The following is a 17530-nucleotide window of genomic DNA, read 5'->3' on the forward strand; positions in this document are numbered from 1 at the left end:
TAGAACTTTAGTAAGTAATCTAGCTACTTATGTGTTAGATTATGATTTCTTTAAATGGCTGAGAAAAGAACTGTGCTGAATAGAATGACTATTCCTGTCTGTGTGTCTTTTTTGTAACTTAAGGTTTTGCCTAGAGGGATTCTCTATGTTTTGAATCTAATTACCCTGTAAGGTATCTACCATCCTGATTTTACAGAGGTGATTTCTTTACTTCTATTAAAAGTCTTCTTGTAAGAAAACTGAAGGCTTTTTCATTGTTCTCAGATCCAAGGGGTTTGGGTCTGTGGTCACCTATGCAAATTGGTGAGGATTTTTACCAAACCTTCCCCAGGAAGTGGGGTGCAAGGGTTGGGAGGATTTTGGAGGAAAAGACGTGTCCAAACTACATTTCCCAGTAAACCCAGTTAGAGTTTGGTGGTGGCAGTGGAGATCCAGGGACAAAGGATAAAATTAATTTGTACCTTGGGGAAGTTTTAACCTAAGCTGGTGAAAGTAAGCTTAGGAGGTTTTCATGCAGGTCCCCACATCTGTACCCTAGAGTTCAGAGTAGGGGAGGAACCTTGACAACGTCTGTTAGTCTCTAAGGTGCCACAGGACTCTTTGTTGCTACTACGATTAGAGATAGATCACCTCCTCCAGTTAGGAGCCATAGAACCACTTCAGCATCTACGAGGCATCTATTATTTCCTAATACCCAAAAGGAAGGGAGGTTGGAGGCCCATACCAGACCTCAGAGCTCTCAACAAGTTTGTCAAGGCTCAAAAATTCAAGATGGTCACCTCATCAACGATCATTTCAGCACTGGAACAGGGGGATTGGTTTTCAGCCCTCAGCCTCCAGGATGTTTGTTTTCATATCTCAGTCTTGCTGGCTCACAGATGATTTCTCAGATTCACTCTGGGACGTGACCACTACCAATACAGAGTGCACCCCTTTGGACTATCATCAACCCCGAGAGTATTTTCCAAGGTTCACTCAGTGGTGGCCACTCATTTATGTTCTCAACGATCTACCTGTACGTGGACGATTGCCTCCTCAAAGCCCGAGCTCGCTGAGAGGCTCACCAAGTCACTGAAGCTACAATTCACATGTTTATGGAACTGGGTCTACAGATGAACACCCAGAAATGAGCCCTCACTCCAGTGTAATGCATGAAATTCATAGGGTCCGACCTTGATTCATTACAGGTCAATGTCCTCTTACCTCAACACAGGTTCCTATCCTTAGTCACGCTAATAGACACCATTCAGAACAGCCCACAAATACCAGTCAGACTCTGCCTCCAACTCTTGGGTCCTATGGCAGCGTGCACAGTGCTAATATCACATGTCAGGCTTCATATGTGATGCCTCCAAATATGGTTCAGCTCAGTTTACAAACAAGAACAGGCTGGACAAATCCCTGTCACTACCCACCGTAATCAAAAACTCTTCAGACTGGTGGAAAGACCCAGCCAATGTTTGCAAAGGGGTGCCCTTCTTGCAAACATCACCATCATTGCTCCTCCCCACCAGTGCATCACTCATAGGGTGGGGTGCACATCTAAACAGCCTCACGATACAAGGCAAACAGTTGCCTGCGTAGATACCCCTTCATGTCAATGTCCTCAAGCTAAGAGCGGTCAGGAACACCTGCGCCCCTTTCCTCCCTCTGATCACAGGATCACACGCAAAGATCCTAACAGACAACATAGCGTGTATGTACTACATCAGTTGGCAGTGGGGAGCCAGGTTGCCCTTCCTATGTGCAGAAGCTATGAGGCTATGGAATTTGGTGCATCTCCCATGACGTTATACTGTCTGCGGCTTATTTACCGGGCACAAAAAACTCGCAAATTGCCACACGACCACGACTGGGAGATACAACTGACAGTGCTTCACAACCTATTAAGGTGATGGGGGAACACCATCCACAGACCTCTTCACCACTCACTGAACAAGAAATGTCCACACTACTGCTCCAGAGCAGGAATGGGACAACACTCCCTGGGTGAAGCTCTCCTCCTCTGCTGGGACCAGGACCTTCTCTACATCTTTCCTCTGTTTCCCCTACTGTCAAAGGTCATGCTGAAAATAAAAAGGGATGGAGCTCATGTCCTTTGGATTGCTCCTGCTTGGTTGTACAGACCTGGTAACCTTACCTGGCAGAGCTTGTAATGTGCCAACCAATCCCTCTCCCGGCCATCCCACACCTCCTCTTGCAGAACAGAGGACATACCCTGCATCCCAACTTGGGGATTCTCCACCTCAAGACATGGCTCCTGCTTGGTTCCAACACCTAGAAAGCTCCTGTTCAAGGGAGGTACAGGAGGTACTACTTCACAGTAGTCCTTGACACAACATATTTACCTGCAGAAATGATCCAGGTTTCAGATTTGATGCACATTACAACAAATCTCCCCAACATCTGCGACTCTTCCGCATATCCTAGATTATGCTTTGACCCTAAAACAGTTGGGACAATCTCTAAGCTCTCTTAGGGCTCAGCTAGTGGCTATAACAGCTTTCCACCAAACTGTAGAAAGGTATTCAGTGCTGTCACACCCAACTACTAAAAGGTTCCTCAAGAAAGGACAGGCAGGGCAGAAAAGATGGGGGAGTTGCATTGTATGTAAGAGAGCAGTATGACTGCTCAGAGCTCCGGTATGAAACTGCAGAAAAACCTGAGAGTCTCTGGATTAAGTTTAAAAGTGTGAGCAACAAGGGTGATGTCATGGTGGGAGTCTGCTATAGACCACCAGACCAGGGGGATGAGGTGGACGAGGCTTTCTTCTGGCAACTAACGGAAGTTACTAGATCGCAGGCCCTGGTTCTCATGGGAGACTTCAATCACCCTGATATCTGCTGGGAGAGCAATACAGCAGTGCACAGACAATCCAAGAAGTTTTTGGGAAGTGTAGGGGACAATTTCCTGGTGCAAGTGCTGGAGGAACCAACTAGGAGCAGTGTCTTCTTGACCTGCTGCTCTCAACCTGGGAAGAATTAGTAGGGGAAGCAAAAGTGGATGGGAACCTGTGAGGCAGTGACCATGAGATGGTAGAGTTCAGGATCCTGACACAAGGAAGAAAGGAGAGCAGCAGAATACAGACCCTGGACTTCAGAAAAGCAGACTTTGACTCCCTCAGGGAACTGATGGGCAGGATCCTCTGGGAGAATAACATGAGGGGGAAAGGAGTCCAGGAGAGCTGGCTGTATTTTAAAGAATCCTTATTGAGGTTACAGTGACAAACCATCCCGATGTGTAAAAAGAACAGAAAATATGACAGGCGACCAGCTTGGCTTAACAGTGAAATCCTTGCTGATCTTAAACACAAAAAAGAAGCTTACAAGAAGTGGAAGATTAGACAAATGACCAGGGAGGAGTATAAAAATATTGCTTGGGGATGCAGGAGTGAAATCAGGAAGGCCAAATCACGCTTGGAGTTGCAGCTGGCCAGAGATGTTAAGAGTAACAAGAAGGGATTCTTCAGGTATGTTAGCAACAAGAAGAAAGTCAAGGAAAGTGTGAGCCCCTTACTGAATGAGGGAGGCAACCTAGTGACAGAGGATGTGGAAAAAGCTAATGAACTCAATGCTTTTTTTTGCCTGTGTCTTCACGAACAAGGTCAGCTCCCAGACTACTACACTGGGCAGCACAGCATGGGGAGGAGGTGACCAGCCCTCTGTGGAGAAAGAAGTGATTTGGGACTATTTAGAAAAGCTGGATGAGCACAAGTCCATGGGGCCGGATGCGCTGCATCCGAGAGTGCTAAAGGAGTTTGCGGATGTGATTGCAGAGCCATTGGCCATTATCTTTGAAAACTCATGGTGATTGGGGGAGGTGATTGGGGGAGGTCCTGGATGACTGGAAAAAGGCTAATGTAGTGCCCATCTTTAAAAAAGGAAAGGAGGAGGATCCAAGGAGGATCCAAGGATTGAGGTGAGGCTGACTAGCGTGTGTCAGCTAGTCAGCCTCACCTAGTCAGCCTCACCTCAATCCCCGGAAAAATCATGGAGCAGGTCCTCAAGGAATCACTTTGCTCTCCTCAGAGTGCTTCAGAATTGATCAGGAACAGTCAGCATGGATTCACCAAGGGCAAGTCATGCCTGACTAATCTAATTGCCTTCTATGACGAGATAACTGGCTCTGTGGATGAGGAGAAAGCAGTGGATGTGTTATTCCTTGACTTTAGCAAAGCTTTTGGTATGGTCTCCCACAGTATTCTTGCCAGCAAGTTAAAGTAGTATGGGCTGGAGGAATGGACTATAAGGTGGATAGAAAGCTGGATAGCTCATTGGGATCAACGGGTAGTGATTAATGGCTCCATGTCTAGTTGGCAGTCGGTATCAAATGGAGTGACCCAAGGGTCGGTCCTGGAGCCGGTTTTGTTCAGTATCTTCATTAATGATTTGGAGAATGGCGTGGACTGCACCCTCAGCAAGTTTGCAGACGACACTAAACTGGGAGGAGTGGTAGATACGCTGGAGGGTAGGGATAGGATACAGAGGGATCTAGACAAATTGGAGGATTGGGCCAAAAGAAATCTGATGAGGTCCTGCACTTAGGACGGAAGAATCCCATGCACCCCTACAGACTAGGGTCAGAATGGCTAGGAAGCGGTTCTGCAGAAAAGGACCTAGGGGTTACAGTGGACGAGAAGCTGGATATGAGTCAACAGTGTGCCCTTGTTGCCAAGAAGGCCAATGGCGTTTTGGGATGTATACGTAGGGGCATTGCCAGCATATCGAGGGATGTGATTAGTTCCCCTCTGTTCGACATTGGTGAGGCCTCATCTGGAGTACTGTGTCCAGTTTTGGGCCCCACACTACAAGAAGGATGTGGAAAAACTGGAAAGCGTCCAGAGGAGGGCAACAAAAATGATTAGGGGACTGGAACACATGACTTATGAGGAGAGGCTGCGGGAACTGGGAATATTTAGTCTGCAGAAGAGAAGAATGAGGGGGGATTTGATAGCTGCTTTCAACTACCTGAAAGGGGGTTCCAAAGAGGATGGATCTAGACTGTTCTCAGTGGTAGCAGATGACAGAACAAGGAGTAATGGTCTCAAGTTGCAGTGGGGGAGGTTTAGGTTGGATATTAGGAAAAACTTTTTCACTAGGAGGGTGGTGAAGCACTGGATCTTCTGCTGACCAGAAACTGTCCCTTTTATTCTTTCTGTTCTAGGGATTTTAGCAATTGGGCTTATTAATGAAGCTCTTGACGAGGGAGACACCGGAAAGACCCTTCAAGCCTTACAGATCCCTGCAGCAAAACTGGAAGGGGTAACCCCAAAGGTAGCACAGCACTACCAGGACACGTTGATCCGAGCCAAGAGGGAGAAAGCACAGGTGAGTGCTATTAAACAGGTCTCTGCAGAATTTTTTGTAGTCCAGTATTCTGTTGTGTGATTATGGCAGAAATAGTGCTGATGTCAGTGAAGCAATTGTCAGGCCTTCTGTGGGGATGATCATATTTTGACACTTAGGTTTTTTCTACACTAAAGAAAAATAGTTTTGCAACCACAAGCTGGATGTCCCCATAAACCAAGGAAACCGCTGCAGACATGATGATTGTATTGCAATGGATCATTGCATCTCTTGTTGTTGCTTCAGTTCAGTGCATAGAACAGAGGCTGTACTAATGCATTTTGGGACTCTTGGAGCACCGATTCTATAGTGTGCAGCACTTTTGTTGAGAGCACACACAGGCTTTTGGGTAATTTTCAGAAGTGAGGTCCTTCAGTGTGCAGCAAATACACAGACCCAAAATCACTGGATTTATAACTTCTCAAAACCTGCAATTTTCATGGATTCATGGATTTTTAAGACCAAGAGGGAGAGCTCTGATGTAACATAGGCAATGGAATTTTCACTCAGTAATCCCTGCAACAAGCCCAATAATTTATGCATGAACAAGAATTTTTAGAGAGACATCCAGTCTTGATTGAAATTCCCCCAAGTGATGGACATCCTCTGGTAAATTGTAAGAGTGGTTAATTACCCTCACTGTTATAAATTTTCATTTTATTACTGGATCTTGTTCTGCCTTTGCTAGATTAAAAAACCCTCTAGTATTAAATATCTTCCCCTGTGAGGTACATGTAGACTGATCAAATCACCTTTTAGCACTCTCTTTAGTAAGATAATAGATTGAATTATTGTCTTTCTCTCTCACTGTATGGAAGATTTTCCAGATCACAAGTTATTCTTTTAGCTCTTCTCTGAATCCTGTTCAATTTTTCAACATCTTTCTTGAAGCGTAGAGTCTAGTAGCAGTTGCACCAATGCCACAGGGGTAATATAACCTCTCTACTCCTACACAATATTTCCCTGTTGACGTTTTTTATAGGATGATATTTCATTAAAAGAACATTAAAGTTGAAAAGTCAAGCAATCAAAACTAAAAAATAACATAATTTAGGTTGTCAGTGCAACCTTAATTTGGCCTCCTTGTGTATATGCATTATCATACAGCCTTTAATTTTGTGATCACATACTATTTTTTTCCCCACAGGACCTGTGCCTCATCCTATGCACAGGATGGACAGTGACTCAGGGTTCTGTAGGAAAAGAGATTTTTCTGTAGGACCCTGGTTCATTTGTTCCAAAAGATGGAAGGTATGTAGTGAATGAGGCAGGGAGCTGCAGGAAGAGAAAGAATGGTCTCTTGGTTAAGGCAGTTGAATGCCATGCTGAAGAACTGGATTATATCCCTGCCTCTAACACAAAGTTCCTTTGTGATGCTGGACAAGTCACTTAAACCAAACTTTTGACAGGTGGTTGCCAACGTGTGTTCCTCATTTATTGGCTGCCCTAACTGAGAGACCTGGGGTCTGATTTGCAAAAATGCTGAGCACTCAACTGTAAGTGAAATCAGTGGGAACTGTACTGTGAGCATATAAAGTGCTCAGTATTCTGAAAAAATCGGATTCTAGAGGGGTCTCAGGTTGGGTACCCAAATGTTGTGGGCAGTTAACAATTTGGGACTTAATCTCCCTGCTGTGTCTACACTGCAGCTGGGACTGAGCCTTCCAGCCCAGGTAGACAGATTCATGTTAGCAGGACTCATGCTAGCACACTAAAAATAGCTGTGTGGACATTGTGACACTGGCAGAGGCTTGGGCTAGCCACTCAAACCCAAACCCATCCTACTCCCTGGGTCTGAGCTGAGGTGGTTGGTCTGACCCGCTCCCGGGACCCTCCTGCTTGCTGTGCAGAGGGGCGGGGGAAGGGGAAGCACTGATGTTAGGGTGTCCGCTTCCCCCCTCTCCATGTACCCCATCTCTGGAGAGCAGGGGAGGGGGGACAGGGTTCAGGAGCAGGAGAGCTGCAGCTGCTGCTTTCTGGTGAGTGCCTTAAAGAGACAGCGCATGCTCGCCTCCCAACACGTGGTGGTGGTGGTGTTACTACTTGGTACTTCCTGCAATGCACATACATTCTCTGTAGTTTTATTCTTTCAAAGTGCTGTTATTTTAGTTTAACTAGTCTATTTCATAATTTTATTTCTCTCTTATGCTTAAATTTAATTAATTGAGTAGTGAATTCTAAAATGCCTAACCTGTCCTGGCTGGAGTAATTATCCCTATGGTAACGTTTAAAAAATATATATTATATCTAGGTTTTTTGTTTCTATTAGTGGCGCACATCCGCACATTACCTCAATATTGGTGCACATAACAAAATTCGTTACGCACGTGGATGGAAAAAATTAGAGGGAACATTGCTTGGAGGGTCTCTCCCAACTATATTGTAGACATACCCTCTGTGCCGCATGTGTGCTATAATGAGAGCACCATAGAAAACCCATGAGGAAATTGATGATTGTATATTGAGTGCAGGGTTTGCATGTATATAATGTAGTAATGGTCAAATGTTGAATGACAAGGATTAAAAAGAAATATTAACTAGCTATCCTTTTATTGAGCGATAACCATTCTGAGCACTGAATGAGACAAAGGTCCTGTGGAAAATATAGCATGTAATCATGTAATTAAAGCTTGAATCATAATCAATCAAATGAAGTTCATATAGGAAGCCTTCATTTTTGCGTTTCCTAACTTTTAAGTGCTTGACTTTGCAATATTAACATTCTCTTCATATCAGTTTTTTAATGTAAAATATAGTTAAAGCTATATTTTACACCTGTTTACACCTATAATACAGAAAATAAATGTTAGAGACCAATGAATAACCAATTCATTGAGAGACTTGGGGAAGGAGAGATCACACAAAACATATGCTACCAACAAGCTGCCTGCTAATCGTCGCTTACTTCTCTTGCTTCCTTTCCCTGCTCTGATGATTGTCTGGTATAGATTGTAAGTGGGAACCTTATCTTCTGAATCTTCTTTAAAGAGTCTGGCAGGGTTTCAGCACTAGCTAAATAACAAGCAGAAGTTAGGGAGATAAGTAAGTGGTTCATCTTCTTAGCTGGGGAAAGGGTAAGGGGCATGATTCTTGTTGGGGTGTGCCTGCTTTGGGTAGTTTGGAGTCAGAAACTGACCTTGCCTTTTTCTCTTCTCCCTGGAGAAGGAGATGCTAGATTTCTCTGCCTGTGGTAACTTGAGGAGGAGAGTTTCATACAGCTTATCTCAGAATCCATCACTGATTTTTCTAGGCAGGAATTTGGTTTATGAGACTAAGACCTATGTTGAGGTCACCAATGGTTCCATGTAAATGTAAACTTCTGAAATGCAGATGACTGATAATTGCACAAATTACTAATGCAAATGAGGGCCCTGAAAGGGTTAAAATCTCTCAGGAACTGATCTGGGGTTGAATCATTTCCTTTTGCTGAGTCAGTGTGAAATAATGAGCTCCTTTTAGTGTGCTGGCAGCTTGTGCCAGGCTGGGCTGGTAACTGCAGTTGGGGTGAAATTGCCTTTTTTGGACATTAACTCAGCTTCAGGGCCCCTCCCAGCTGCACTTGGAGTAATTTTAGAAATTGAGATATTAGACTACAGTATAGAAGGAAAATAGTGAAAATCTTCAACCTGACTAGTACTGGCTAGTAAATGTGTGTATCTTGGACTGACTGTACGATTGTCACTTAGTTTCTCCTTAGTCACTTCTAACTCCTTCTAACTTAGTCACTTAGTTTCTCCTTGGATGGTGGGCTACTGTATGGTGACATTTTCCAGGCAACAGTACATGTGGAAGTTTTTAGAGAAGTCAAAAGCAAGGTCTTTTTTTCATAGAGAAGAAAGAGTAACAGTTTCCTTACTATTCCTTACTATTGCTGAAGCCCTGCAATGCTAAATGTGTGGGGGTTTTTCCAAAGCCATCCTAATCATCCTGACATTCTGTGGATTGACTTTTACTAGCAGAGATTGGAGTGTGCAAAGTTACCTTTATCAAAGTGGACTAGAAAAGCCCTCTTCCCCCCTCCACTTGGACAGTTTCTCCCCTCTCCCATTCTCCTGGGATCAGTTTGACTTTTAGAAGAAAGCTGCCTGTTTTGGACATGTTGCTCTCTTGAGTGAAAGGGACAGATATCCAGGTCATTGTTGTGACCTGTCTCAGAGCTACAGAATTAAACTATTTTAATAGGGCAAATTCAGAGGATATATTAGGAAATGCCTCTTTTGGAATTGACCCTCAAAACCCCTGTTTCCAGCTATAGAGTGGCTCTTTATGTTGTATGGCAGTGGTGCACTTTGTGCTGGAGTTGAGTGTTTCCTGTATTCTCTTTGTACAGTGAGGGCTGAGGGAGGTGGTTTCTGTTTTTAGTAATTAGCAACAGGAAGCAAATGGTGGGTGGAGAGAGACTATACTTGGCAGCTGCAAGGTCATTTGTTCTTCATGCATATGTTTTGGGTCTTTGTTAAACTTCTACCCCTTTTCCCTTATCTCAGTCTCCTGCACATAAACACAGCTGAATAGTTTTGTTCAAAGTCCAACCAGAGCAGTTTAGTGTGTGTGACGAAGGCCCTATATACAATGGCCTGTTAAACAGGGTTCCCATGCTTAGTTTAAAGTCTGTTTAACGCACTTCCAGCCAAAGACTATTCTAACACTTTTTGGCCTCGGAATGTGGATGGGGAGAAACCAACTTTGAATCATGTTTAAGAACTCTTTTTTCACATGTTTTGTAGCCTCTTTGTACATAGGCTAGGGCAGGGGTGGGCAAACTACAATCTGGGGGCTGTATCTGGCCCTTCAGACGTTTTAATCCAGTCCTCGAGCTCCCGCCAGCGAGTGGGGTTGGGGGCTTGCCCTGCTCCAGTGCTCCAGCCAGGGAGTGGGGTCGGGCTTGCCCCACTCCGCGTGTGCCATGGCTCCACACGGCTCCCGGAAGCAGCAGCGTATCCCCCCTCCGGCTCCTACGCATAGGGGCAGCCAGGGGGCTCAGTGCGCTGCCCCTACCCCAAGCGCCATCCCGGCAGCTCCCATTGGCTGGGAACCATGGCCAGTGGGAGATGCAGGGGTGGTGCCTGCGGACAGGGCAGCATGCAGAGCTGCCTGGCCGCGCCCCTGCATAGGAGCTGGAGAGGGGACATGCTGCTGCTTGAGGTAAGCGCCACCCGGAGCCTACACCCCTGCCCCAGCCCTGATCCCTCTCCTGCCTTCCTAACCCCTTGGTCCCAGCCCGGAGCACCTTCCTGCACCCCCAACCCCTCATGCCCAGCCCAGAGCCCTCTCCTGCACCCTGAACTCATTTGTGGCCCCACCCCAGAGCCCGCACCCCCAGCCAGAGTCCTCACCCTGTCCTGCACCCCAGCCCCCAATTTTGTGAGCATTCATGGCCTGCCATACAATTTCCATATCTAGATGTGGCCCTCCACCCTGGGCTAGAGTCTTCTTCCCATACTATCAGGGAAACAATATCCTCTGAGTGGCTTTAGGCTACTTGGTGCTAATTCAGTGGCCTTTTGCTCTCGTGTCCCTGATCTCTGCTTATTAGAGCTATGCACAATATTAGAATCTATCAGTTGTTCCCCCTTCCTCAGCAAGTTTATCTTTGGAAATGAGATGATGGGAGAAGAACAGAAGAACCTGCTTGAGTTATGGCTGTAGCAGCCTCTGCTGGTCACAGGAACACATGAAGTTTTAATTCTTGTGCTGTAGTCAAATGCAGAGTATCTGGAGAGGAATGTGGCTTTTTTTCCTCTGTGGCTGAAACTTAATGTGTGAACACTTGATATGTGCGCAATTTACTTCACTAGGCACAATTATCTTAGATGCACAGCAGGAGATGAGCTTTTTCCCATTTTTTCTTTAGGACACTCGGGATGAGACAGCTGTGCTGTGGCTGGATGAAATTCAGGATGGGATTCATCGATCCAACAGGGACACAGAGGAAGCACAGAAATGTAAGTTGCATATTAAGTGTTTATATTAATCTTCATCATCAGGCGTCCTCAGACTTTCTACAAGATGGTTCAGACATAAAACTGTCACTGCGTGGAGTGCTCTGGAGGAGTGTTTCAGGTGGAATCCATGTGCATAAGGCAATATTCAAGGTGAGGCCAGACTGTTAACTTATTTTAACGGTGTTATTTTTTCCACGTTATTATGTTACCTTCTGAATACATCCAAGCATCCAATTTGGTATTATTTTACCACTGCAGCACAGTGGGCAAGTGTCTTCACCAAAATGCACTCAATAATGCCTAAATTTTTTTCCTGAGGTTGCAACCAATTCATTACTCATCTGTGTATTTGTGCATGCACGCACAATTTAAATTATTTAATCCGGTTCATATTACATTGTATTTGTCTATGGTAAATATAATCTGCCATTATTTTGCCTAGTCACCCAGTTTTATTAGATGCTTTTGGAGTTCCTCAAATTTGCACTGATTTTTACTAACCTAAATAATTTTGTACATTAGCATTTTTCACCTGTGCTATTCACCACAGCTTTCAGATACCCTAAAAGAATCTTGAACAGTAGGCCTACCACTAGTTCATGGGCACCTCACTATTCACTTCCTTTCTGTCTCCAGAAACCATGGTTGATTCCTGCTCTTTGTTTCCTATCTCAACTATTTTTTCAGTTCCTGACAGAATTTTCTCTCTCTCCTTGTGGTTTTAAGTTTCTTTGATGGCGTGGTGTTATAGACTTTATCAAAAGCCTTTTTAAATTGTTTTCACCAGTTTCCTTTATTTGCCATTTTAACTCTCTGAAACAAGTGGGAGCCCTGCTAACTTCTATACCTTTAAATTATCGAGATTTTTTTCTTGCATTTTATGTATTCTGATTTTTTTATATTCTCTCATTCTCTGTAACATTTATCATGTGAACTCACTAGCGTCCTTTGTATTGACGATGAAGGCAAAGTAGCTGAGCATTTTATTTTCTCCAAGCTCCTGCCCTCCCCTCCCCAGCTTTTAGTAGTCATCTTACATTTTTCTTGATATTCTTTTTTAACCCATCATGTTTTATAAAATATATTCTTATTCTTGTCTACTTTAATTTCTAATATTATAGTATCACAATAATGACATTAAATGATTCCAAGGTAACCCACTCTTTTGTGCATTATCTAAGTTTCCTTAGGAATTCTGGCCATTAATGAAGCAGTGGTCCATGGTGATGTGGGCCAGACCCTCAGTGCCCTGCGCTCACCTGATGTTGGACTGTATGGAGTCACTCCGGAGTGTGATGAGACATACCAGCGTGAGCTGGCAGAAGCCAAGAAAGAAAAAATGGCAACAGGTGAACTGTGGGGGTTGTACAACTGAATTTTAAATGGTAAACTAGCAAGAAGAAAGCAGATGAATCTGTGATGGTGGTATGGAAAGCAGAGGCCAGGGAAAAAATCTGTCTGGAATGGAGTCTAGGGTTGTGTGGAGGGGATGGGGGACTTCTTTTTAACATTTAGAAAATATACTTTTACTTAAATCTTTAGTAGCATGTTCTCTACTTCAGGAGCATGTTATGGTAGGTAGCTCAGTAAGGTCTTGGGGGAATGACATCTGCTTTTCTAGCTGCAGTGAACAGATAGTTAAAAGCAGTTGTACTGATGATTGCTTAATGAATGTTATCTGTGTGCTGGGAGGCTGTGCTTCACCTTCAGTTCCTGTACTTCAATTTCTGCTCATAGGGGACAATGGCAGTGAGTGCGTGAAGCACTGGGTGAAAGGAGGCTATTATTATTACCATAACCTGCGAACCAGAGAGGGACGTTGGGATGAACCCTCAGGATTTGTGCAGAATAATACCCAGCTCTCCCGGGAGGAGATACAGGTAGTAGAATAACATGTGCTCATTGTCTCCCTGAAAAGAGCAAGTTCTTTGTAGTTGCTCACCTGAGTAATTCTCCCCAGTATTATCCTACAAGTTAAAGCTTAATCCAAATAGAATTATTGACTAAAAGATAATGCTGTTTAAAAATAACTAAAACAAATAATTTGCTGCTACATCATCTTCTCAATTGTGCCTTTTTGGGTGTGCCACCATGCCCTTTTGGTTTTGCCATTATGCTATACACATGCTTTGCACCCTTTCTACTGGGGACTAGCAGATTTTTATAGATGATGTTGGCTCCATGTGTCAGGAAATTCCTTCTCTCTGGAGAAAGTATATAGAGGAGCCACTTCAGCAAATTCACCATAACTTTGAGCTCAAGATCATGATCCCAGTGTATGTTGAAGGATAATTTAGGATATTTTGTGCATGATATAGGAAGTTAATTTACCATCTTGACTTTTGTCTCCTCTACCTGTCCTTTTTCCTTTTCTGATTTGCACTGCCTCTTCTTCCATAACACTAATTCAGAGCTCTATCTCTGGAGTCACTGCTGCGTACAACAGAGAGCAGCTCTGGCTTGCTAATGAGAACTTGATTACCAGGCTGCAGGCTTGCTGCCGTGGGTACCTTGTTCGCCAGGAATTCAACTCCAGAATGAATTTCTTGAAGAAGCAAGTCCCTGCAATCACTTGTATCCAGGTAGTGAAGTCCTATGTCTTTGTCTATGGGTGACTTCTTCTGTGTCCATACTACATATACTGTGATACTATTATTATTTATTATTATTTATTTATGTGAATTATAGTAGTGCCTAGTCTTAGGGTATAAAATAAAGTAAACCTATATTAGGTTGACTTCAGTGTTGATAAATGCAAAGTAATGCACATTGGAAAACATAATCCCAACTATACATATAAAATGATGGGGTCTAAATTGGCTGTTACCACTCAAGAAAGAGATCTTGGAGTCATTGTACATAAGTTCTCTAAAAATATCCACTCAATGTGCAGCAGCTGTTAAAAAAGCAAATAGAATGTTGGGAATCATTAAGAATGGGATAGATAATAAGACAGAAAATATCATATTGCCTGTATGTAAATCCATGGTACACCCACATCTTGAATACTGCGTACAGATGTGGTTTCCCCATCTCAAAAAAGATGCATTGGAATTGGTTCAAAAAAGAGCAACAAAAATGATTAGGGGTATGGAACAGCTGCCATATGAGGAGAGATTAATAAGACTGGGACTTTTCAGCTTTGAAAAGAGATGACTAAGGGGGGATATGAGAGAGGTCTATATAATCATGACTGGTGTGCAGAAAGTAAATAAGGAAGTGTTATTTACTCCTTCTCATAATAAAAGAACTAGGGGGTCACCAAATGAAATTAATAGGCAGTAGGTTTAAAACAAAAGGACGAATTTTTTCCCATAACGCAGAGTCAACCTGTGGAATTGCTTGCCAGAGGATGTTGTGAAGACCAAGACTATAACAGGGTTCAAAAAAGAACTAGATAAATTCATGGAGGATAGGTCCATCAATGGCTATTAGTCAGGATGGACAGGGATGGTGTCCCTAGCCTCTGTTTGCCAGAAGCTGGGAATGGGTGACAGGGGATGATGACTCCCTGTTCTGTTCATTCCCTCTGGGCACCTGCCATTGGCCGCTGTCGGAAGACAGGACACTGGGCTAGATGGACCTTTGATCTGACCCAGTATGGCCATTCTTATGACTTGCAGCCACCGCAGTAATTACTGTGGTGGTGCATGTCCACACTATCCTCCTTGGTTCGGTTGAGCATGTCCTCACTAGGAGTGCTTCCACCGACCTAAGCGTGGCTGCCCCATAGTCTCCCTGGCTCCCAGGAGGCTGCTCCCCCTCCCTTACCTCCCTGTTCCCCGCCATGAACAGGGAAGAAGCTGTCCAGGGCTTCTTGCCCCTGGAGAGCGGGGTCCAGCTACCCCGGCATCTTACCCCCCCCCCACTCCCACTGGGAGATGGGCATCCACCATGGAGCCATGAAATTGACAAGACAGCCAATGTTCCCAACCCTGGGGAGGCACCCAGACTTCTCACTCCCGCTGCCAGCCAGGAGCAGGGTCCATTCTCACCCTGGCTCCCAGCTGGGTGCACAGTCCAGCCACCTAGTCTTCTCGTCCCAGCTCCTAGTTGGGAGACTGATCCATTCTTGCCCCAGCTCCCAGCTGGGAGCAGGGTCCAGCTGCCCAACTCTCTTGAAATTGACAAGATCTAACAGCCGATGTAAGTAGCAGTGTATATATAAACACTACACCGACATAAGCCTTACGCCTCTCATGGAGGTGGAGTTATTATGTTGGTGTAGTAGGGCACATACATCGCAGGACAAGGCTGTAGTGTACACACTGATTTAATTAGGTCGATGTAAGCTGCCTTACGTCGATCTATCTGTGTAGTGTAGATCAGGCCTTAGAACCTGGCCTCACCTACCTTGTAGCTGGCCAAAACTGGAGACTCAGTAAGGAGTTTGGGGAAGCAGAGAGCAGACACAAAAGCAGGAGATCTGTGAAAAACTGGGAGCTAGGCAAGACTGGTCAAGACTTTTACATGGAGTGAACTCTGTCCTTTCTCCTATTACCTGTTGTAATCCTTCAGGTGTGAAGCTGATGCAACTTGCCCTCTTGTACAGCTGCATCCTTCTTGGGCTAGAACCACCTGGGAGGAATGTAGAATGAGCTGGTAGCCTTAGGCCAGGAATGAGAGAGATCAGTGGCTTCATAACAGAGCAGGAACATTTGGTTAGGAGGGAGTGGGCATGAGAGTCACTCACAGGATTGATGGGGGGACCATGTTGCTCCTCTTCGTGGTCAGGTTGTTCAAGGAGCTAGGGGGTCAGAAGAGGGAAGAAGCACCATTTGGCATGAGGATTGGACACTTTTTGCAGGGGGAGAGTGAATAATGCTTCCAGTGTGTAATATGTGACTGATCTGTACTTGATGAGTAGTTTATCTCCACAAGACGTATGTATACTTCAAACTGAATAAAATTTCATCCTTTCACAGAAAACAGCAATTGGATACCTCCAAGCTTTTCCACACCCCCTTCCCCAGAGCCTGCAGAGAAGTGTCTTTTTCCCAAAAGTTAACAAATTTGGATTTCTTTCTTAAAGAGCACTGCATTTCTTCCACGTGACCCCTTATACATGGAACACCTTCACTAAATCTATGTGGACAGCCACTTTTTTGTGGTCCAGCTCCCTTCTTAAGGCACATACCTATCACCTTGCCCATGGTAAACTCTGTAATAAAGACTATTGGGCAAGGGGACCTGTTAGGATATGTCTACCCTGCAATTAAAACCCTGTGGCTGGACTGTGCTAGCTGAATCGGGCTCACAGGGCTCGGGCTGAGGGACTGTTTAATTGCAATGTAGATGTTTGGGCTCAGGCTGGACCCTCTGAGATGGGAGGGTCCCAGAGCTTGACCTGCAGCCTGAGCCCCAATGTCTACACTGCAGTTAAATAGCCCCTCAGCACGAGCCCTATGAACCTAAGTAAGATGGTACAGGCCAGCTTCGGATGTCTAACTGCAGTGTAGATGTACCCATAGTGCATCTAACACTTTTCCACACATAAAAAAAAAAAATTATGAATCCTCAATTTTACACTTGGACAAAGGCAAACTTGGTATGATGAATAGCAGGGGAGTGTTAAGAATGGTAATGCCTTGCAAAGTAAACTTCTTTATGTGTGCGTGTGTGCATTGTCTGGTTTCAGTCTCAATGGCGTGGCTACAAGCAGCGGAAGGAATACCAAGGTCGCTTGGAGTACCTGCGAGCACACAAGGACCAAGTAGTGAAGGTACAGTTTCTTTGGAAGTGTGTCTACTCATAGTCATAGAAATCAGAGATGGAAAAGAACTTTTAAGTCATATAGTCTATCCTCAGGCGCCAGGGCAGAATCATTCAGTATCACGGATTATGTACTGTTTCTAGTTCTTTGTCCAGTGTAGTTTTAAAGATCACCAGGGCTTCTTCCTCTTTTCTCACTAGAAAATTCCACTGCCTCACTGATCCCATGGTCAGAAAGCTTTTTCTAATGTTCATCCTAAATCCTTCTCTTAACTTTACCCTATTCTCCTAATTATACCCCCTCTTTGTGTATGATCCTAAATAATCCCTCTCCCTTCCTGGCATTGATATCCTTCAAATATTTATAGAATATTAGGATTTGCTTCTCTCCTTCCTCATCTGTAATTTAGCCAAAATTTACATATTTAGCATCAATCCCTCCAGCTCTCTGATAATTTTTTTTGCATTTCTTTAAATTCCTGCTAATTCCTCAATGTCTTTGTGGCAATAAGGTTGTTGTGGGACATT

At 44.4% G+C, this 17530-nt stretch overlaps 1 protein-coding gene across 2 annotated transcripts in view; it reads left to right on the plus strand.

The window, feature by feature from the left end:
• Positions 1–17530, plus strand: part of IQGAP1 (IQ motif containing GTPase activating protein 1) — a 185572-nt gene that overhangs the window by 101882 nt on the left and 66160 nt on the right. For both annotated transcript variants that reach the window (XM_073304652.2, XM_073304653.2), the window contains 6 exons: positions 5164–5327; positions 11200–11290; positions 12472–12639; positions 13028–13170; positions 13702–13872; positions 16929–17012. In XM_073304652.2, coding sequence (XP_073160753.1) covers positions 5164–5327; positions 11200–11290; positions 12472–12639; positions 13028–13170; positions 13702–13872; positions 16929–17012 — 821 coding nt within the window. The remainder of the gene's footprint in view (positions 1–5163; positions 5328–11199; positions 11291–12471; positions 12640–13027; positions 13171–13701; positions 13873–16928; positions 17013–17530) is intronic.

The sequence above is a fragment of the Lepidochelys kempii genome, chromosome 10 (assembly GCF_965140285.1).
Source record: "Lepidochelys kempii isolate rLepKem1 chromosome 10, rLepKem1.hap1, whole genome shotgun sequence".
NCBI classification, from domain to species: domain Eukaryota; kingdom Metazoa; phylum Chordata; order Testudines; family Cheloniidae; genus Lepidochelys; species Lepidochelys kempii.